The following is a 21,734-nucleotide window of genomic DNA, read 5'->3' as shown; positions in this document are numbered from 1 at the left end:
ACAAGTTAAAACATCTGCTTCCTGACTTAGGGGGGTGAATGAGAGGGGAAAGCGACGCAAGGAAGGAAAAGGCGGGAAAATAAAGCCTTAAAGAAAGAAAGAGCGGGCTGCGGGCAAAGGGGGGAGGTAGCTCAAGAAGCCAATGAATGAGACCGAGGCTGCGGCACGTACACCGGCCGCCCGTGTGCGCAGGCGCACGCCTAGTGATCTCGCGGGAAAGAACCGTTGCAGGTCCCGGCGTGGAGCCCAGGTAGGAGGGGAGTGGGTGGGGGAGCGGGAGTGAAGTCTCGCGAGAAGAGGCGGTCGCTGTAGCGGAGCCTTCTGGCTGTGTGTGTGTTTGAGGAGGATCCGGCGCCGAAGCTGCAGACGGTTTGCTGAGCCCGTTAGTGTCCCTTCGGAGACTCAACGCCGGCGTCATGTCCCGGTACCTGCGCCCCCCCAACACGTCTCTCTTCGTGAGAAACGTAGCCGACGATACCAGGTATGTACAGGGGAGGCCGCAGGCGGTAGGGAAAGACCGCTGCGGCGACGCATGGGGCCTGGGTCGGGGGGAGGGGAAGGGGTGAAGATGGCGGGTACCGCGCGGGCTTTCCGGCCCAAACTAGGCCGCGCCGCCGGCTCAACCGCCGCGTGGGAGCGAGGGCGGCGGCCGCTGATCCTCCCAGGCGGTCGCGGGAGCGCGGGCCGCGTGGCGGGGGTTTCGGCCCCCTCCCCCTCCGCAGATCGGGGGGAGCCTTCCTCCCCGCTTCCTCTCTTCGGTTCCAATCTCGGGTCTCCGCCGATCATCAGCGCCCCATTGATTTGAAGTTAACGTTCTTTGGGGTGCACGCCCCCTCGGCCCACAAGTTGGCTTTTTTTTTTCTTTTTTTTCTCCTTTTAGTTAAAATTGCTTTGCAGTAAAATAACGGGATCGGGGCGGGGGGTGAGTGTGGCGTAGCATTTGCTACCCTTTTTGCTGTGTTATATTTGCCTTTTTTTTTTCTTTTGGTGTTGGAGATGTTTGGAGAAAAGGGATGTTGAGATTAGAGATAAAAAAAATTTCTCCCAGTGAGACGGTACGAAACAGTCCTTCCCTTTTTCCGGGAAATGCCGATCACGCTTTGAAAACGGAGGTTTAGGAAGCTTCTACCGTTAGGGCGTTGATAGCTAAATCGGATTAATCTGGACCGTCCCTTTGTTCTCGCCAATTCCCTTAATTGTTTGGAGTTGCGGTCAAGAATATTTTGGAAAAGGTGTTACCAGATTTACGGTTTCACAAGTAACCACTTGACACACACGCACCATTTTGGTAGCCTTGTGTGATTTTTCTGTCTTTTAAGTAGGGAAAGGAAAGTAAGCAATAGTACTCTAGCTCCTAGGAAATTTTCCCCTTTTTGTCATACTGACATTTATGAGGAAATTTTATATATTTGTCTTTTATTTTTCAAACTGTATCTACCTGTTATCAAGTGTGTAACCCTGTCGCTAAAATTGGGGGCAAAAAAAGTGCTTGATATTTTTCAGAATACTAGAGTTGCTTTAATACTGTGTTTTTTTTTTTTTTTAATTAATACTTACATACAACTTAATGTTAACTATAGTTTTTATGAAAAGTGAAGACTGTGGATAAAAGCAGTGAAGATTAAGTTGTAATCAAGTTTTCATAAATGTCTGTTTTCCTGTTGATGTAAAACACTAGTAGGTTTTATCACCAACTCTTTTATTATGTTCCAAAATCATGGATTCTGGCTGTCCTTTTTCAAAAAGACATGTTGTATATTTTTACAGTGGCTCTCCCTGTTTGTTTCAGGTCATCCAGGAACATAGCACAGTCCCTTTCATTATTTAAGATAGTACAGAAAGAAACCTATTTCTTACAAAGAAACTGTTAAGAGTGAACATAAAAATTTGGCGTCTTTTTATGATGTTTTAGGTCTGAAGATTTACGTCGGGAATTTGGTCGTTATGGTCCTATAGTTGATGTGTATGTTCCACTTGATTTCTACACTCGCCGTCCAAGAGGATTTGCATATGTTCAATATCCTTTCTTCAGATGGCTGATTAGTGAGGGGTGTTGAAGTTTGAAATTCAAGTTTTTGTAAGAGGTAACATCTAAAAAGTAGTTTTTTTGGTGTTTTTTTTTTTTTTTTTGTCCTCTAATGTTTTGTCTTCAGTTTTTTCCTAAATTAATTCTGACTCGCATTGTTCTTACTATTTCTTAAAGTTAATCCAAAAATAGTAAAATATTTAAATTCCCATTCATGCTGCTGAAACTCAAATCAATTATAATATGTGATTTAAATTTGAATACACTCTACCACCTCTAATGTAACTCAAAGGTTAATATGTTCTTGTGCTTAGCAATTAAAGTTTGGTATTCTTGTTTGTTAATTTGAATCACTTGATCAAAAACAAATTGTATAACAATGAGGTAAGCTTCTTTAATATTGTCCCCTAATTTGCTGTCCTCTGTTGTTACCTCAGAGAATGTAAAGCTGTACAGTTAATGGCGACCCCAAAGAGAAAGCATGAAAGAACCTTTAGAGTAGAGTTCAACACTTAAGGCAAGTAGACAAGCCAAAGACCTCTTAAGGATCAGGCTTGAAGAGAAGGGAGAGTTTGGGAAAAGAAAATATAAAGAAAAGCTGGAAGAAGGACAAGCCTAATGGGAGACAAAGCCTCGCTTTATCTACAAAAGGGGGAAAAGGTTGTTTTTCAAAGTTAAAGATAAAGCCATCTGTCATATTTGGCCAAGCATCTCATGACAAGTCCTTCTGACAAGCACTTAAAGAGTTAAAGGTCAAGATGAAGTTGAATGATGGCCAAGATTAAAGGAGTCATACCTGATGTATCCTACAGAATAACTATTTTCCTTGTTTTTTTTTTTTCTTTTTTTCTTTTTTTTTTTTTCCTAATGTTTTGTAAGCAGTTAATTTTCAAAATTTTTCCGGTTTGGTCTAGGGACAAAACCTGTAACTTGATCTTGTGGGCTTTTGATGTTGTGGTGTGGTCTTGTATAAATGCACTCTCTCTTAGCTTGTGAAGTTCAAGTGTAACAGGATGTAATGTTGTTAAGCTTAAACTCAGCATAGTTCTGTTTTGGGCCAGGTGGTCAGGTGCCATAGGGTGGCAGGCAGGGCTCTTGGAGTAGCATGAGGTTCTGGAGTCAAACCGACTCCACAGAGGCGTGGTGAAAGGGGATACAGGTGCATGCATTGGGGATTACTTAGAAACTGCTCTGGTGGTCTTAGAAGGTCATATCCACTAGAGATACTGTCTGTTTATAGATTTTTAAAGGGAATGCTAGTGGCACACACATTCTTCTAAAATCTGCAGCTTAGTTCTGTGAAACCTACTGGCCCTGAATGCTTTAGCACATATGGTCAGTTGTCCCAGAATGCGCTGCAAAAGGCCTTATCCTTGCTGTAAGCACTAATCAGGATCTATGGGAAATTGTTCCCTGGCCCGGAGTCTCAGGTGATATTATTTCCTTCCGTGAGATCATCTTGTGACAGCAAAGGTTTGGGCTGTGTACTTAAATTCTTACTGCTTACATTCACCGGATCTCGGGAAACTTAGCCGAGTTCTAGAGAGACTTAGGGGAAGTGCCAGAGCTGCCACTCTGCAGGGCCACTGCTCAAGGACAGTTGTGAGAATTGGTTGCAAAGCTCTGTTACAGAGAGGGTAAGAACTATATCTGGCTTGTTTTCTTTTTTTTTAAACTAGCAGCGTATTCTGGCTTAGAGTGTTGACCTGATTTTACCTGGTTTGGGGGTGGCCTGGGAACCAGGATCAGGAGTTTGTGATACTTGAGCCAGAGAAGAGTTATTATTCAAAGGAACCTCAAGGCAAATTACAGCTTTTTTTATATATATAAAATTTTTCTTTGGTCTTAAAATAGTTAAAAAGAAATGGGTATCAGGATTTTGCAAAGACGTTGAGTATAAATTTCTCCATAACTGGCATCAGAATATTTGACTGCCTTTGCTGTTCTCTTTTTTATCTGATCCCATTCCCAACTAACTGTCTCTTAATGGGTAAGGTAGAGCCTTGCCATGGTTCATCCAACCCAGGATTCTGTTTTTGAGGGTAGCCCCAGATGGTGATTGGCTCTCATTAATAATTTTTACGTTTCATGATCTAAATCCTTTTATTTTGTCTCAAAGTAGTATACCATTAAATGAACTTGTTCTTTTCAATTATTTTATAGAGCCAGACTGCATTAACCTGGAAGAGTGTTTGGTTATAGTATTCCAGGCTGTAAACTCCCCATCAACCTTTGTCTTTTCATGATGAAAGCGTCAGTATGTAAGACTTGAGAAAACCTCTCCTTCACTACACATAATAGCCTCGGGAAGAGAGAACTGGGACCCTGCTGTGGTCCTTAAGTCCTTTCAGAACAAAAAATAGCAAATATAGTGAGACCTTTTAGCCTCTGGAGTAAGAGAATATTAATATCAGTCTTGAAGGGAGTATATCACTCTGGGATGTTTTTAATCAGCACTTAAGATCTGCACTCCTCTCATTAAGAAATAGAAATGGACAAGTTAGAACAGTGAATTTCAGTACATGAATTTTAGAATGAAAATCCACACCCAAACCTAGCCTAGGTCCACTTCAGAAGCTTTTCGGTTAGACACTGCTCTGAATATGTGCTTGGCTTCTATTAGAATGGTGGTTTTAGGAAAGGAACTAAATTTGGCCTGAAGAATTTTGTGAAGCTTACATTGACTGGGGAGAACAAAGCAACTTGGCCTCTCAGATCAAAAGCTGGGTACCAGCAATTCCTGCTTTGGGCTTATAAGTATTATCTTGAAATTCTCAAATTGAAAACCAGTCCCAAACCCATTTCCTCATGGGAATCTTTATGTTTAGTGTCATGGTTAGGGTTTTCTAATCCAGGAATCTTTAGAAATGGTCTGTTATTTCCTGACAGCATGCTTTTATAGTCTGTGCATGGATGTAATGTGCTTTTGGTATAGTGATGTCTTTAGTGTTGCTTGATTCTGTCTTGATAACTGCAAGTGGCTAGCATATCAGTCTTAGTGTGGTATAGTAAGACAGCTACGTGAAATAATCTGTTAGATATGTCTGAAAAAATAGCAAGATTAATTTGAGGTTAATGCTTTCATTTCTTGTAATATTCCGCTTGCTTACACAAGAACTATTGGCATTTTTTTTTTTTTTTTCATTTGAAACAAAAATACAAAAAACAGTTTTGGTTTTATTTTAAGAAATTTTTGTTTTGGCATACAACATAAAATTGGCATTTGTTTTTCTATTTTGTCTTTTTCTGTAAAATTCTTAAAACAGGAAAATCCTGATGGGCTTACTTGGTGGTTTAGCTATAACAGACTTTATATCAATTATAACTTTATAATATGTATTCGCATGTGTTTTCAAACTTACCACAAGTACCTTCATACTATGAAGTGTTTATAGCTGAATCAACCAACTAGTTAGTGGGGTCTTGATTTTCTAGAATAATGTTGAGAGATTGCAAATTGTTCCAGGCTTACCAACTGAACTCATTATCAAAGTTTGCAAAACTTCCCAAGCCCCTTAACATTTAGCACATTTGAGGATGTTCGTGATGCCGAAGATGCTTTACATAATTTGGACAGAAAGTGGATTTGTGGACGCCAAATTGAAATACAGTTTGCACAGGGGGATCGAAAGAGTAAGTATAAGTACTCTTATGTCTAATACATGTAAAATACATCATATTTAGACACTGTTTTGAGAATGCTTCTTGGAAATATTTGTGCAATGTGTCTATCTGTTCAAAACCGATAACGCTAGTTTGGGGGAATTCTTGAATACTTTGCAGAATTTCAAGGTAGACATAAGGATTTAGAATGCATTGACCAGAATCCCTGAAGTATGTTTGGACATGAAGAAAGTGGATCATTATTATCAGTTATGGCATGTTTAATATGCTGATTGTGTAATTGAATAAAATTTATAAAGTTTTGGTTCTCTTGAGTCTTTTCCCTTCCTTATAAAGATCATCATGGTATATTGAGTAATTATGTAGGTGCCTGACTGTAGAAGTTGACAGACTGAGAAAGAGTATATAGATTAAACCTAGAATAGATGCTATTATTATTACTTGATTTTTGTTAATGCAGGCATACACCAGGTGCTGGCTGCATGCTAATAAGGCAGAAGTACAGGCTTTATAGTCAAATAAACCTGGGTTTAAATTCTGGCCTAACCGTTATGTTACCTTAAGCAAGATAGTAAAAGACAGAGGTTAAGATAGTTACTGAAGAGAGGAGAATCACTTAGGTAGATACAAGCTATTAGTAATTCTCTAGTTTTTGGGTTGGATGATAGGTTCCTGGGTAGTCACTGTATTATTTATACCTTCATACACACATACGTAAAGTATCTGCTTCATAGGATCAAATGAGATTAATGAAAGGATTGAGGCCTCTCCAAGGATATGGGTATGTCTAAGGCATTCAGCAAGTGTTAGTTATCTTTGTCATGGTTTCTCAGAACTATATAACTAAATATATGTTGTTGCATTTTGACATTACATATTGTTCATAGGCCACCATTAAGTATTTTGTCATTGTTAATTGTGTTCCAGATGAGTGGAAACCATGGTAAGATTGTTCCAAATTAGCATGTGGTTCAAAAGTCATTTGTGTTTTAATTTGGAATTTTAAAAATATTTTCCTGATGTTGAAGTAGTTGACTTATTTTGGACTACAAACTAGATGTGAGAGGTCTTGGGGAAAAAAAATAATTGGGATAGTTGAGAGTATCATTTTTAACATAAAACCATCTCTAATTTGCCTTGCTTGAAAATAAATACCTTTTCCAAGATATTCACAGTTAGCCTTGACACAGATTTCAGGGCAAAGGGGAAAGTGATACAGGAAATTTTCCTATAACTTGAAGGCTTAAATACTACATTTTTAATGTTTGTAAATATTTCCCTTCTCTGTTTCATAGCTCCAAATCAGATGAAAGCCAAGGAAGGGAGGAATGTGTATAGTTCTTCACGCTATGATGATTATGACAGATACAGACGTTCTAGAAGCCGAAGTTATGACAGAAGAAGATCAAGAAGTCGGTCCTTCGATTACAACTATAGAAGATCTTATAGTCCTAGAAAGTAAGTGATGTGTACCACAGTGATGTGTCAGAAAAACTTTGTTAGTCTTTAATTTTTTTAATCTTTTTGTATACTTTTTAATTATGTATATTGTATGCTTCATTGAGACTTAAGATATTTTTACTACTTTATTTTTTTTAAGTTTTATGGTTCACTTTTTTAATTAGAAACTTATAAATAGACATGTGTCACTGTTTGCTTTTTCTGATGTACTTTTTAGCAGTAGACCGACTGGAAGACCACGGCGTAGCAGAAGCCATTCCGACAATGATAGGTAAATAACTTTGCTTTGAAAAAGACTTTATACATTTTTCAATTTCAGAGTGAACTTTTGCTCTAAAAACAAATTTGATTAATATAGAATCTAATTTTTACTCTAATTGTATTTCTCCTCTGTTTTGAAAGATTCAAACACCGAAATCGATCTTTTTCAAGATCTAAATCCAATTCAAGATCACGGTCCAAGTCCCAGCCCAAGAAAGAAATGAAGGCTAAATCACGTTCTAGGTCTGCATCTCACACCAAAACTAGAGGCACCTCTAAAACAGATTCCAAAACACATTATAAGTCTGGCTCAAGATATGAAAAGGAATCAAGGAAAAAAGAACCACCTAGATCCAAATCTCAGTCAAGATCACAGTCTAGGTCTAGGTCAAAATCTAGGTCAAGGTCTTGGACTAGTCCTAAGTCCAGTGGCCACTGATAGTATAAACCATGATATTTTTAGGCATGTATCATTCATTTACTCATAGTTTGGTTTACTTAAATTATCAGGAATACAATGTTGCAATGATGCTTAAAAAACACTTGTCAGTTTTCCCTGTACCAGGCAATGGTTATAATTAAAATGATATGCTGTTGAGAAGCCACTCTTAAGAGTCCAGTTTGTTTAATGTTATGGGCAGCTACCAATTCGTGGTGTCTCTGTATATTTTTGTAAAGATTCTCATTTTTTATGCTTGAAGTATTGGTGAAAAGATGTTGGTTGACCATAATTTGCAACATTGTCTTATTAAAAATAAACTTTCATATCCATATTTGGTAGAACTGTTAACCTAGAAATGTAGCTTGCTAATAAGATAGAATGATAAAAAAGTGAAGTTGTAGCCACAGTACAACACTGACCGACCAGACACATTTAGGTTCAGGGTGGACCTTTTTGTCTTGTCAAGATGTCTAGGCCCGTGATGATAATTTATGGCACAGTGTGGAATAGTTCTTTTGTTAACCCCCACTGTCTTGGGAAATGACAACTGGGTTAAGTAGCATTTTCAGGCAGATTGTTTGATTGAAACAAGGAGCCTTCACTTTCCTGGTTTCCATGAAGATTTGGAACCATACAAACGTCGGAAAAACTCACCTTAAAATTTGGGCAGGTTGATGATGGCAGAAATAATTTTAAGGGGAAAAGAATGCTCTTACGTAGTTACTCTAAACTTTAAGGAGCGTTGTTGACCATAATGCATAGTTTTCTTACTGCTGTTAAAAGCAAGTAAAGTGCTTCAAAGGAGGTTTTGTTTGTGAGTGCATAGTATAAAAGGACTGAATTTTGATGCTTAAAGCCCTTGGTGTGTGCATTTGTATCAAAATGTGCCCATCTCTTTATGAAGGAAGCTTGTTCTTCACACCTCAGTTTATTTAACGTGAGGCAAGTTAAAAAGCAACACTCCCATTCTAAGTGATTCTCTGGTGCCATGAGATTTAAAATAACTTTGGAAAAAATTAATTTCAAGAAAGTCACATCTCTTGAGTTTTTGATTGATTATCAGTGTAGTACCTGATAAAAATAAGAAAATAATACCCTACTGTTTATAAAAATGTCTAACATCTCTCTGTGAGATCATGTGGGGGCAATAAAAAGTGACTTGATATGTCCAGTCTCATTTCAGAGTAAAAGCTAGCATCTTTAAAATTTTAGATTGCTTGCTTACAGGCATAAGTAAGAAATGTTGTGGGGAAACTATCCCTTTTAGAGGATTTTTTTCAGTTTTGGTTTTAGAGATCTAGGCCTTGCCTGTAAAGAACAAAAGGTGGTTTTTAAATACTGTTTGTGGAATGTGTTTAAAGGATTGATTCTAGAACCTTTGTATATTTGATAGTATTTCTAACTTTCATTTCTTTACTGTTTGCAGTTAATGTTCATGTTCTGCTATGCAATCATTTATATGCACGTTTCTTTAATTTTTTTAGATTTTCCTGGATGTATAGTTTAAACAAAAAGTCTATTTAAAACTGTAGCAGTAGTTTGCAGTTCTAGCAAAGAGGAAAGTTGTGGGGTTAAACTTTGTATTTTCTTTCTTATAGAAGCTTCTAAAAAGGTATTTTTATATGTTCTTTTTAACAAATATTGTGTACAACCTTTAAAACATCAATGTTTGGATCAAAACAAGACCCAGCTTATTTTCTGCTTGCTGTAAATTAAGCAAACATGCTATAATAAAAACAAAATGAAGGAAATAATGATTAACTGGAATTATTATAGTTTTGAATGAGATTCTAAAATAACAGTGGAAACAATTCTTTTAGATTTAGGAGTATTTTAAATCAGTGTTGCACTAGGCACAACTTTTACTTTGGAAATGATAGAACTTGCCAGAAAGGTACATCTTTTACATAGTACTTAAAATTTCCTATGTAATTTCAAAAGTTGTTTCATGATTGCATATTAAACCCCTTGGGTTAAATAACTTAGGTTATTTGTAGTGTTAAGATATGCATTAAAATGAAATTTGAGTCAGATTTTTAAGTTTATATTTTCATTATTAGATGGACCAATAATTCTACTCGTCCCCATCCTAAACAGGGTGGATTGGGCCTTATGTTTATGGCATGATTTAAAATATTTTTGCCTTCAGTGTTGGTGAGCATTCAATGTTAAGTGATAGTCACTGTGGGGAACTGGTTTAGGTGTTTTGTGGTCTGAGTTCTAGCTTTATACTGAAAACAAGTATAGCTGATATTTATTATGATGTGCCAGACACTGTTCTAGTTTTATGTATTAATTCATTTACTCATCATGAACCCTGTAAGAAAGATAATTTTATTTTCTCCATGTCACAGATGATAAACTGAGGCACAAAGAAAAAGCTACAAAAGGCAGATCCAGGATTTGAGCTCAGGCCTGATCCTTAGATGATTTTTTTTTTCTTAGTGGACTATAAATAGAGTAGATTTAGGAAATAACCCATTGAAATTGTTCTCAGTCCATATAGAATTAGCAGGCCTGATGTTTTTGGGTTTTTTATGTGTCACTTATTTTTAGATTTTCTTGGGAACTTTATATGTTATTTCTAAAGTGACATACTTAACATGGCTTCAAAGGGACTATTATAGTTGAACCCAGGGTAGGGATCCTACTGATACTTGAGGATCCTTATAGAGGGCTTTAATGTTGGGTTACATAGTTGTGTAATTATTGAGTATGTACTATGTGTCTGGCGCAACCCAGTATTGGAGTAGAACATATCAAGACTCAAGTGAGAGCTGACAGTTCACCTCTCTTTTTACTTAAGATCTCTCTGCATTTTTTTTTTTTTTTTTGAAGCCAAGTAAACAAGAAGAATAATGACAGATAATGCTTAAGAAAGGAAAGTGCTAAATAGAGTATGAGCTCTTAAGTTACAACCCAGGAAAAATACCTGGGAACTATTATACTATTCTCTTGAAAATTTGGCCCTGTAAGCTGCTACATCCAGTTCAACTAACAAAATCCTGTATACCACAGAGAAGAATAAAGAAAAACCAAACTGACAAACATCCTTCTTTTATTTAAGACCAAACTGCAGCTGGAATACCCAGTACAGTTCTGCTTACTACACTTCAAGAAAGATCTGAGAAAGCGGAAAAAGAACCAAAGAAGGGCAGTTCAAGCGACCAAAGGGTGGGTGGAAGGTGCTGCAGTATGAATACTGTACGAATATTTTGACTCTGGTCTGAAAAGATAAAAGAATGTTATGGAAACTACATGGAATATTTGAAGTCCCTTCAAGTTTGAAAGTAAGCATTTTAGGACAAATAAAAGGAAATTCAACTTTGTACTTGTGGAAACTAATCCCTAAATCTGAATAGGTTTATACTGATTCATGGGTAACAGGTCCATGTTAAATTATTGGAAACTAGGATGTCTGAATATCAAGGAAGACAGCCATAGTCTCTTACAGTGCCTCTATTGGTCTGTCTCAAAGTGAATTGGGTGAGAAAAGGTATGGTCCAATATAAACTTGGTTATCTCTTAAAGTCAGTTCTATTTTTGCTATTGGGAAATCTTGCCTTTGTTTATTATTCCAGTGCCAGTGTTTTCTGCTAATGCTTTGCTTTGTTGGCATCTGAGTTTCCTTACTGGTATGCCATATGTGGTTTACATCCTCCTTAAACACGCTCCCTCGTAAATTCCAATTATGATACTTGACATCCAGCTAAGAGGGTCCATCTCTTCTCACCTCTTTCCTAGTCAGTATATACAGCAAACATTTACTGAGCCCTTAGTATGCCCAAAAAATTGTACGGGGTAATTGGGGAGGAAAACAGATAAAACCCACTTATTCAATAAATGTCTACTGAGCACAATCTAGTGAATCATTACATTGTGGCCTCATTGTCTTGTTTGAGGTGTATTATAACAATATTTTACACCATTTATATCCTATGTAATTATAAAATCCGATATATTATCAAAGAAGCAATTTTGTGGTTATTTGCCATTTAAAAGTATCCAGTATTTGTTTGCATCCCATTAGTAACAAATAATGAAAAAATGATTTGTTTTAATCTGTAATAAACTGATTTATTGTGCAGTGACTGTAATATACTAGAGTTATATTTAATTGTTAACTCTGCCTCCTCAGACACATATTAGGCAACAATCCCCAAAATAAGTATTTAACTTTGCATCAGATGTAAAGGAGACTCTGGGTGCTATAATTAAGATTTATTTTGAGGCAGACAGAGAGCTGTTAATTCCCAACTGATTTAGTATGTTCTGTAATTGAGAAAATGTTCACCAAATTATACTTTTTAGTGATTTACATGTACATTTTATAGGGGACATGTTCTGTGTATAGTGAATAAATAACTTTTGTAGTATCGCAAAATGTTTTGGATTCCTTAGTTCCTCATTAGGATGTGCAGTTTACCTATACATTGATTTCATCACTTGCATATTTGTCTTATTTCTGCTGCATTTAAAACTTTTTATCTAAAGTTATTCCCCTAAAAATATAGAAGTGTTTAAGCCTTTATAAAGATTTTGAAAATATAGCAGAATACATCTAAGGGAGATGTGAAATGGAGGTATTTTTACCCCTGCTACATTTTTTAATATTTCAAACTTGCACAAGACCACACAGCAAGTAAGTGGCAGATACTAGTTAGTGTCCATGGTTTTTCATTTGGTTCATCTTTTTTAATCAAATAGGTAAATTTAATAACTTAATACAATTAATACAATGGAATCTAGAATTCACTTGCAAGATTTAATAGATTTGTCAAAATAATTTAATTAGAGTATTTTTAACTTTCTTGGATGAAAAAGAAGTTAAATGTAATCCAGGATCAGCTGTTGACAGCAGCTATCACTCACTCTCCAATCTAGCTTCCCAAATCTCAATCACATTGTATTGCATTTTGAACATTCTTGTTTACAAAATCCTGAGATATTTTGAAGTGGGGAGGCTGTGAACTTGAACAGCACAGTGGTAGCTCAGGAGTAACAGTGTTCAGCGAAGAGGTCTATCAAAGCTTTTTACACCTGGAGTCCCAGGTGTAACTGTCCTCATTGATAAATGAAGTCAGCAGACCATTCACAACTACTATCTGTAAGACGTAGCTAGCTGCTATGGAAAAGGTTCGTATTTGGGTTTTCCCTTTGTCCCTTTAGCAGTGTTGGTTATGTTCATTGTGTTGTTCCTCTGTATTGTTAACAGTTGTTTCACCCTTATGTTAAAGGTGGGATTCTTTTAATATTTGGCCTAAAAAGCAAGGTGTGTAAATTGACTTTATTGATAATTGACAGAGTAGTTTGTAAAGAAGTAAAAGGCCTTTTTGTGTCTAGTTTTTTGTAGAGCACATCTCTGAATGCTAGATAATGAAATAAAACTGGTCAAGGATCCAAAAAATCTTGAATTTTTTTTTTTTTTTTTTTTTTTTTTTAGGTTTAGCTCTGCCTGACAGATTTGTGACTGGGTAGGCTTTCCTCATTTGTGTAAGAGGTTGGAGATGTACTTTAGCCCACTTATTTTACAAAGTATTTGCCTATGAGAATACAGTTAAAGAAACACTAGAAAACTTAGCCAAAACCCTTTGGTTTTTTCCATCTTGTGCTTGCTTCTGGGATGAAGAGAACTTAAGTGTAAAGATAGGTTATAGACTGAAGATTGTATCGAACTGTATATGCTGCCATCAAAAAGATGACCAATTTAAATTATAACACTGACAAGGCTCATGCTTTTGCTGACCGCAGCCCTCCAAGATAGATGAGCTCTAAACTTTTTGGTTCTTAGAACAATTTGGGAAAATGATGTCAACATTCTTCTTATAGGCTAACTATAACTTTGTATCTAAGGTATAAAGTTACCCTTAGCTATTTTTGTAGTGAAGAACATTTTTTACCACGAGTCAATTCCAAGCCAAGAAAATATAGAATATAATATGTATACATCAAAACCTAACTTAATGCCTGAGAGAAGGATTGTTCAATCCAGTGGAATTCCAGTATGGTACAAAGGAGAACTTGGTGGTTCTTGGCATTATTGCTAATAGAAATTACACTGGGATACACAGGAGAAAAGTGACAATTCAAATATTAATTTCCTCCAAATCAATTACTTCCTACAGTTTGCATGAGAAAATGCAGCCTGGCCCTGGGCATCACAGCTTGCTTAGTGTAGAACTTAAAAGCTACCCTATCTTTTGGAATGTATTAGAAAGCCAGTTATAGTTCTTTTTTCCCCAAGGTCCTCTTGTGAAAACTATATATGTTAACAAATAGGTAACACAAAATGTTCTGTCAATTTGAGCAATTCTAATTTTTTTTCCACAAACCTAAGCCATCTTAGGCAATTAAATCTGCTTTATTGAGTATGAAATAAATTCAAAAGCTTTATGTAAATTCCCAAAATATTCTGTGGCCTTTTACTGTTAGCCCTGCTGTAAGGAGGAAGTCAGTTGCCTTTTTAATGTATAGCTGCTAATCCAAGTCTTTGTCAGCAAATGGGTTGCTTCTTAAAACCAATGGTTCTATTGTCTTTCAGTGGGGTTAGTTATGCAAATAGGTAGTCATAACAACTTCTGTACAATAAAAACAAGCCAGTGGGGAAGAAACAATTTTATTTTTTAATTTCATGCTTCGAATTCATGTATGTACATTAAGTACTATATAAAACTTGTTTTTAGGATATCATCATTTGACTTGGACAATACTATCTCACCTCAATTTATTTGGAGAAACAATTTAGCTATTCTGCTTAAAAGTATAAAAAAAGCTGCCAAATTAGAAAATAGATTCCCCCCCGCATACACACACTTTACTTTTACTACTGGGATGGCTGTTTTAATTAGCATGTTTAAAGTAAGCCAAAAATGTTATCAAGGTATTATGCAAGAAATTACATCGTTTGCAATCAGTTGGTCCCCTGGGTTGCACCTGTTGACAAGAAAAAGGTATACACCGACATTGTACACTATACTCATAGGTTACACAAGTTGTTGAAAGCCAAAAGGAATCTTTAAGGTTGGAGGGACTGCTTAATAGTTAATCTTTGGGTTTAAGAAAAAAAAATAACCCCATACTGCATTTCACATCTCAAAAATAGCAAGTGTTTTAGCAGCTTAAAACTTTCAGTTATATAGAACTTCTTACACTACGATTTACTTTGAAATATAGTTTACAGCAAGATCAATTATAACATACATACACTGGCACTTCAGCACAAGGGCAAAATTTAAAAACGGGGGTTTGTTTGTTTTTTTTTGACCTTTAAAATTAGGCCATAGTATAAAAGAGTCCATGTCTTACATTCAGCAAATTCGTACTAAAATATTCTATTTTTGTAGGATAAATGCCAACAAAACTTTACATATGCTACAATTTTATTACATGTATTTACATGGCTCTTTCCTAGGTATGCAGAGCTTTCACATTATACAGCTCCCAACTTTAAAAAACCTTTGCAGGGATGATTTAAAGCCATATCACTGTCAGAATAGCTTGTGCAGTGCCATCATACAAAAGTGTATTTTGAAAGCTACTCTGAACACCAAATACTGTTTCTATAAAAAATGGTTTTGGTGCATTTGTTGGCAGACACCTATCCACTGCACATAACAGGGCCAATGGGGTATACTTGTTTCATTCTAAATAGCCCCAGTGCCCTTTCCACATTCACCACCACACAGTTCATTAAAATACAACCATTCTCTTAAAAAAAAAAAAAAATTCACATTTTCTTTAGGCAGTGCATCAGGTTGTTGTCATACTACTGGTTTAGGTATACTGATATGTGTCTCTAGGACAATAACGTCTCAAAGATTCAAATAGTTTTCAACTCCTGTATGTCTTTAACGATACTTATAATCAGATTTACCAGATCTTAACAAGTCAATCTGCTGATCCATGAAATGATAATCTTTAGTATTTTCTCTCAACAAGCAATATAAAAAGTTGATTCCTTTACCATTCCCCAAACCTAAACTTGAATGATTTCACTTGTATGGTTACTCAATTGAGAACACTAGTAAAGAGATCAAATACAATTATGCATAATTCAGTTATTTTAAACTGTACTGATTCTACCATCACAGTGCACATAAAACAATTAAGATGAAGTCTAATTATATTTTCTACGTTAATCAGTTTTACAAATTCCTTAGTGAATTTGGTCTGAAACAATTGCCAGTTATCCTTAAATATGACTAAGGGTTAAGTGTGTTAGTACTTTATCTCATTTTATACCTGTACTTTAAGTAAGGTTTTAAGTTGAAATGTCATTATTTCTTTATCAGAAGGATTAAAGGAAACAGGAACCCAGTGGCTTGGTGGTTTAGGAAGAACACTTGGTGATGGTGGCTCACTAAATTTGGCCCCGGCATAGTTCTGATTAGTTTGAGACTTAAAAAGTAAGGTGGGACTTGATAAGCTAGAGTTCCAGTTTTGATTGTTTGGAAAATTTTTGTTCTTCCCCCCATTTTGCATGGCCTGCCATGCAGCTGATGATGAATTATAAGTATGTCCTCTTTCCTTTTTCTTGTGAACAATCTTCATCTGGGAATTCTGATCCTTGGTCTTCTGTCTACTAAGCTGTTGTTGGTTCTTACTAACATTTCTAGTTTGAGGGGCTGGAATGTTATACCTCTCTCCACCACCCATCTTCAGCTTCTTTGTCACCTGTAAGTGAGTGGAAACAAAATACTGAGTGAAACTCCACAAAGTAGTACAAAACTTCAAAGGCCCCAATTTGTAACTCCAAATATCTTGGAGAAGACTCATATATGTGCTATTCAGCTTCTTTAGCTTCACTCTACTGTTCACAATTACATGTACAGCCTTTATTACCTTCCTAAGAAAAAAATTACCAACAAATCTAAGTAATCCTGTAAACAGCTTAGGACGTGCCCCTGTGCACGCTTAGTCATATCCAACCTTTTGCAATCCCATGGACCGCGGCCCACCAGGCTCCTCTGTCCATGGAATTCTCCAGCAAAGAACACTGGAGTGTGTTTCCATTTCCTCCACCAGGGGATCTTCCTGACCCGGGGATCTAACCCGGGTCTCGTGCATTGGCGGGTGGATTCTTTATCATGGAGTCACCTGGGAAGCTCTAGTTTAGAATGAATCCATCATAAAATGTCTGCCCCATTACAACCGTAAGTTTTTGATACCTTTCAGTCTGCTTTTCCGATTGCAGGATTTCCACTACCTGTCCTCTTCCTTGCTGCCACGCCCAGGATAATAGATGTTGCTTTCTGACAGATCCTTTCCTTTGTCTCAATACAGAAGTTTTCATGGGCCGATCTGCTGAATTCAGCCTAGGAGCTGAGGCCAACATCTGAGTCTCCTCAGCACACAAGTTTGAGAGAAGTCTTAGCTAGAAAAGCAACGATTTCTTCATTATTTCAATTAAAAAACAGAGAAAGTGATCGTTTATATTTACTCCAGAAAAAAATTTAAAGAATGGCTACTTACTGAACAAAAAGGCAGAAAATAATGTCTCACATGGATTTAGTGACCAAGATGTTGTCAAACCATGGAAACGTTAGCCTCTACAGTCATGCCAAGAAATGGGCTTAAAATTTGTTTCCTAAAGAGACCGTGTTTTTAAAATCCCACCAGAATTTCCCAATCTTTAGACACATCACGTATCTGTTTTAGCAGAGCCTCCTCTCCCAACATGTTTACGTCACGCAGCGTTTCCTTTGGTTATGAACTCTTGACTCCTCCCCGTTTTAAAATAAGTTTCACAAGCCATAACAGTCAGTTTCCCATCTTAAATATATGAAAACAATCACCATTCTAAACATTAAACATGCGAGATTCCACTTCATAGTCCAAGAAACCAAGTTACCACATAAGAAGCTCTTATCCAATGGGTGAGAGGCCCTTCCAGACTGTTTTAACAGCCCTAAAGAAATTAGTTCCCAGACCCTGAGTCATTCCCAAAACGAGCCCGGAAAGTTCGGGTCTTCCGCGACGGGGCTGGGCTTCCAAGTCGCTCCGCGTTCCTCGAGCCCGGCCCGGGAACCCGCTCCTCCGGGCCGCCCGCGCCCCCGCCAGCCTCGGATCTCGCCTCCTTCCCCCAACAATAGGGAGCGCCGCCGCCAACATGGCCGCACCCGTCGCGCCGCCGCCACTCACCGACTTCAAGCCCGGGACTGCGGCGGCGGCGGCTTCTGCTGGGCTTCGAAGCCCCCCTCCCCTTCCAGGGAGAGACGAGGCACGGAACGGGCGAAGCCCACGAGCACCGACGAGCTAGCTGCTGGCCACCTCAACGTCTCAACCGACCTCCTCCTCCTGTCTCGACCGACAAAATGGAGGCGGCGGCGAGCGCTGAAGCGGGGCCGAGAGGCGCGGCGGCCAATCAAACACGCTTTCGCGCGACCCGGCCAATGATACGCGGGCCACCGCCTGTTGCTGGGGCCCGACGGGGCCGAGGGAGGGGAGTTGGCTGTGGCCGAAGGTTTGAAATCTTCCCTGAGAGGAGCATGTCGGGAATAACCGCCGCGGTCCCGGTGGCCGGCCCTCCGCAGGGCCCCGGGAGACACTGTCCTCTCCCGGGAGGCGCCCGCGGCCAGCCTCGGTACCCAAGGACGCAGTCAGCGCCAGCCCCTCACGGCGACTCCGAGCCCCGCGCGCGCCGGGCTGCGGGGAAGGGAGGGACGTGAGCGGCTCGCCCGGGTCGCGGTTTACACCGGAGCCGCCGGGTTCGCGGTCCCGCGGCCCTGGGAACCCGGTGGTTCCCCGCCGTGGGGCGTCACTGAAGGGGGCGTTGAGTTCCCGAGTTAAGTTCACCTAGCCGTGTAACCAGTCTCTCAGGATGCGAGATACTCCACCAAGTTGCTTCCCGAGGCCGACCCTGACACTTGGACTGTGTTCCCCTGTCAAGGAAATTTACTTTGCAGCTCCGCCAGCTTGCGGTTCCCTCCCGTCCTCCCTGCCCGCAGCCTCGAACTTCCTGAGAAGTTGCCTCCTCTGTGAAGAGGCTTCCGACACGTGTGCCGATCAAGTTAATCAGTTCCTCTTTTGTCCTGAACTTGAGTCCCACCGTAGTGTAGCTACTTGTCCACCCAGTCACTCACGCACACACTCGTTTGAGCCCAGAGCACATTGTAAGTGCACGAGAAAAGTTTGAGAGAATGGGGCTGTCTCATTTCCCCCTTTCGGCTCCGTTTGTAAGTGAAAGGGGGAAGTAAAGAGTTCAGTTGATTGTGTCACCAAGGTGCCAGGAAGAGAAAAGGGACAACTTATTTGGAGTAAATGGATAAGCAACCCAAAGCTGGTGTTTTAAAGGAGAACACCAGTTTCTACGAGCATACATTTTTGTTACAAGATTTATGTATACTTTGTGTAAGTCCCACATGATTCGTTTTTTAATCTTGAGTTTTTCTGTTACCATCATTCCCCACCCCTATGTTCTTGTACCCATGGACCTTAAGTTTCTTAAGAAAACCATTTTAAAAGAGGAGTTTGTTAATCAAATTAATTTGGTGAAATGGGTAGAGTAGAAGAGATATTTCTGAGCATGGGACTTTCAGCTGCTAAACATTATAGTCAAATAAGATGTACATAATAAGGAACTGCTACCTCACTGAAAGTGTAATCTGTTTCCTAAAAATTTAAGCAACTGACTTAGACATGCAGCTAGATTACACCTAAGCGGTATTTAATGGATTCAAGACTTTGACTTTAAAAAAGACCATTGCAATATATTTTTTAATATAGTGGTTTGGGCTTCCCTGGGGGTTCAGTTGGTAAAGAATCCGCCTGCAATGCAGGAGACCTGGGTTCGATCCCTGGGTTGGGAAGGACCCCTGGAGAAGGAACAGGCTACCCACTCCAGAATTCTGGCCTGGAGAATTCCATGGACTCCATGGGGGCCCAAAGAGTAGGACAGGACTGAACGACTTTCACTTTTTGTAAAATGAACAGTCTTGTTTTAGTCTGAGCACTTTCTTTTTCTATTTCTTTTTTATTATCATCATCCAAATATCTTTTAAATTCATCCCTGCTACAATCCTACTTCTCCCTCCATTCTGCCCTCATGGATCTGATTGTGTTACTTAAAAAAAACAAAAAAAAAAACACCTGTGTTGGCCCCAAGTTGTATTATAAAATTAAATCAGCCTCCAGAACTTATCTGTAACGTATTTGAGAGACTTTATTTTTTGGGGTTCCAAAATCCTGCAGATGGTGACTGCAGCCATGAAATTAAAAGAAGCTTGCTGCTTAGAAGAAAAGCTATGACCAATCTAGACAGCATATTAAAAAGCAGAGACATTACCTTGCCAACAAAGGTCCATCTAGTCAAAGCTATGGTTTTTCCAGTAGTCATGTATGCATGTGAGAGTTTGACTATAAAGAAAGCTGAGTGCCGAAGAACTGATGCTTTTGAACTGTGGTGTTGGAGAAGACTCTTGAGAGTCTCTTGGACTGCAAGGAGATCAAACCTGTCAATCCTAAAAGAAATTAGTCCTGAATATTCACTGGAAGGACTGATGCTGAAGCTGAAACTCCAATACTTTGTCCACCTGATGTGAAGAACTGACTCAATGGAAAAGACTCTGATGCTGGGAAAGACTGAAGGCAGGAAGAGAGGGGATGACAGAGGATGAGATAATTGGATGGCATCACTGACTTGATGGACATGAGTTTGAGCAAGCTCCGGGAGTTGGCAATGGACAGGGAAGCCTGGCATGCTGCAGTCAATGGGGTCACAAAGAGTCAGACATGACTGAGCAACTGAACTCTACTGAAAGTATTTGATGCTTATGTACACACGCATGATGTATTGGATACTTATTCTGCCTCCCTCTGCCCTGTGCTAAGTTGGTTTTTGACAAAACATTAATATACAGTAGGTGATATTTTGATCTCCACTGTACAGATAAAGAATCTGAGGCTTAGAACAGTTTAAAGCTGAAAGCCACAAACTCAGGCCCTGGAGCCCACTCCATGTCCCCTGCAGCATCTGTGTCTGACTCACCTCTGTGTCCTCCCCAGGGCCCTCCAAAGAGCACTGTTAAAGCCTACACCATGTTCCAGGCTCCCAGGAGTCTCACAATACAGCTCCAGCCTCATCCTTCATTAATAATTTACCAAGTACTCACCAGAACTCACCAGTACCAAGCCCAGAACTGGAAAGCAGGAGTTAAAAACGCATTCTCCTCAGGACATCCAATAGTGTTGTTATTCAGTCGCTCAGTTGTGTCCAACTCTTTGCGACTCCATGAACTGTAGCCCATGCAGGACCCTAGCCTCCCCATGGACAGGTTTCCCTTTCCTTTACTATCTCCTGGAGTTTTCCCAAATTCAAGTCCATTCAGTCCATGATGCTATCTAACCATCTCATCCTCTGTTGTCTTCTTCTCCTCCCACCTTCAATCTTGCCCAGCATCAGGGTCTTTTCCAATGAGTCAGTTCTTCACATCAGGTGGCCAAAGTATTGGAGCTTCAGCTCCAGCATCAGTCCTTCCAGTGAATATTCAGGGCTGATTTCCTTTAGGATTGACTGGTTTGATCTCCTTGCAGTCCAAGCGACTCTCAAGAGTCTTCTCCAACACCACAGTTCAAATGCATCAATTCTTCAGCGCTCAGCTTTCTTTATGGTTCAACTCTCACATCCATACATGACTACTGGTAAAACCATAGCTTTGACTATACAGACCTTTGTCAGCATTGTGATGTCTCTGCTTTTTAATATGCTGTCTAAGTTTGTCATAGCTTTTCTACCAAGGAGCAAGTGCCTTTTAACTTAATGGCAGTCACCATCAACAGTGATTTTGGAGCCCAAGAAAATAAAATCTGTCACTGTTTCCACTTTTTCCCCATATGTTTGCCATGAAATGATGGGACTGGATGCCATGATCTTAGTTTTTTGAATGTTGAGTTTTAAGCCAGTTATTTCACTCCACTCTTTCA

The 21,734-nt window shown here is 39.0% G+C and overlaps 2 protein-coding genes across 10 annotated transcripts; one reads left to right on the top strand and one right to left on the bottom strand.

Moving 5' to 3' along the window:
- The first annotated feature begins 275 nt into the window (after positions 1–275).
- On the top strand, positions 276–13,221 carry SRSF10 (serine and arginine rich splicing factor 10). 9 transcript variants are annotated; one of them, XM_061148192.1, is made up of 8 exons: positions 281–481; positions 1,913–2,084; positions 2,464–2,827; positions 5,563–5,659; positions 6,946–7,108; positions 7,329–7,382; positions 7,514–7,615; positions 10,882–13,221. In XM_061148192.1, the coding sequence occupies exons 3-8, from the start codon at positions 2,795–2,797 to the stop codon at positions 10,940–10,942; spliced, it is 510 nt and encodes a 169-aa protein (XP_061004175.1). In that variant the 5' UTR covers positions 281–481; positions 1,913–2,084; positions 2,464–2,794; the 3' UTR covers positions 10,943–13,221. The 9 variants fall into 9 exon arrangements, with proteins under 9 accessions (XP_061004180.1, XP_061004181.1, XP_061004178.1 ...); XM_061148195.1 differs by lacking the exon at positions 2,464–2,827 and having other exon boundaries at positions 279–481; positions 1,913–2,017; positions 5,556–5,659; XM_061148191.1 differs by having other exon boundaries at positions 283–481; positions 7,332–7,382; positions 7,514–13,221.
- Positions 13,222–14,414: 1,193 nt separating this feature from the next.
- PNRC2 (proline rich nuclear receptor coactivator 2) lies at positions 14,415–18,141 on the bottom strand. The gene is made up of 3 exons (XM_061148200.1): positions 17,955–18,141; positions 16,982–17,187; positions 14,415–16,487 (listed from the first exon to the last, which is right to left on the bottom strand). Exon 3 carries the CDS (start codon positions 16,467–16,469, stop codon positions 16,050–16,052), a length of 420 nt encoding a protein of 139 aa, XP_061004183.1. The 5' UTR covers positions 16,470–16,487; positions 16,982–17,187; positions 17,955–18,141; the 3' UTR covers positions 14,415–16,049.
- Positions 18,142–21,734: the final 3,593 nt, after the last annotated feature.

Source organism: Dama dama, chromosome 8 (assembly GCF_033118175.1).
Source record: "Dama dama isolate Ldn47 chromosome 8, ASM3311817v1, whole genome shotgun sequence".
NCBI classification, from domain to species: Eukaryota; Metazoa; Chordata; class Mammalia; order Artiodactyla; family Cervidae; genus Dama; species Dama dama.
This window is presented reverse-complemented; position numbering and strand designations above follow the sequence as displayed.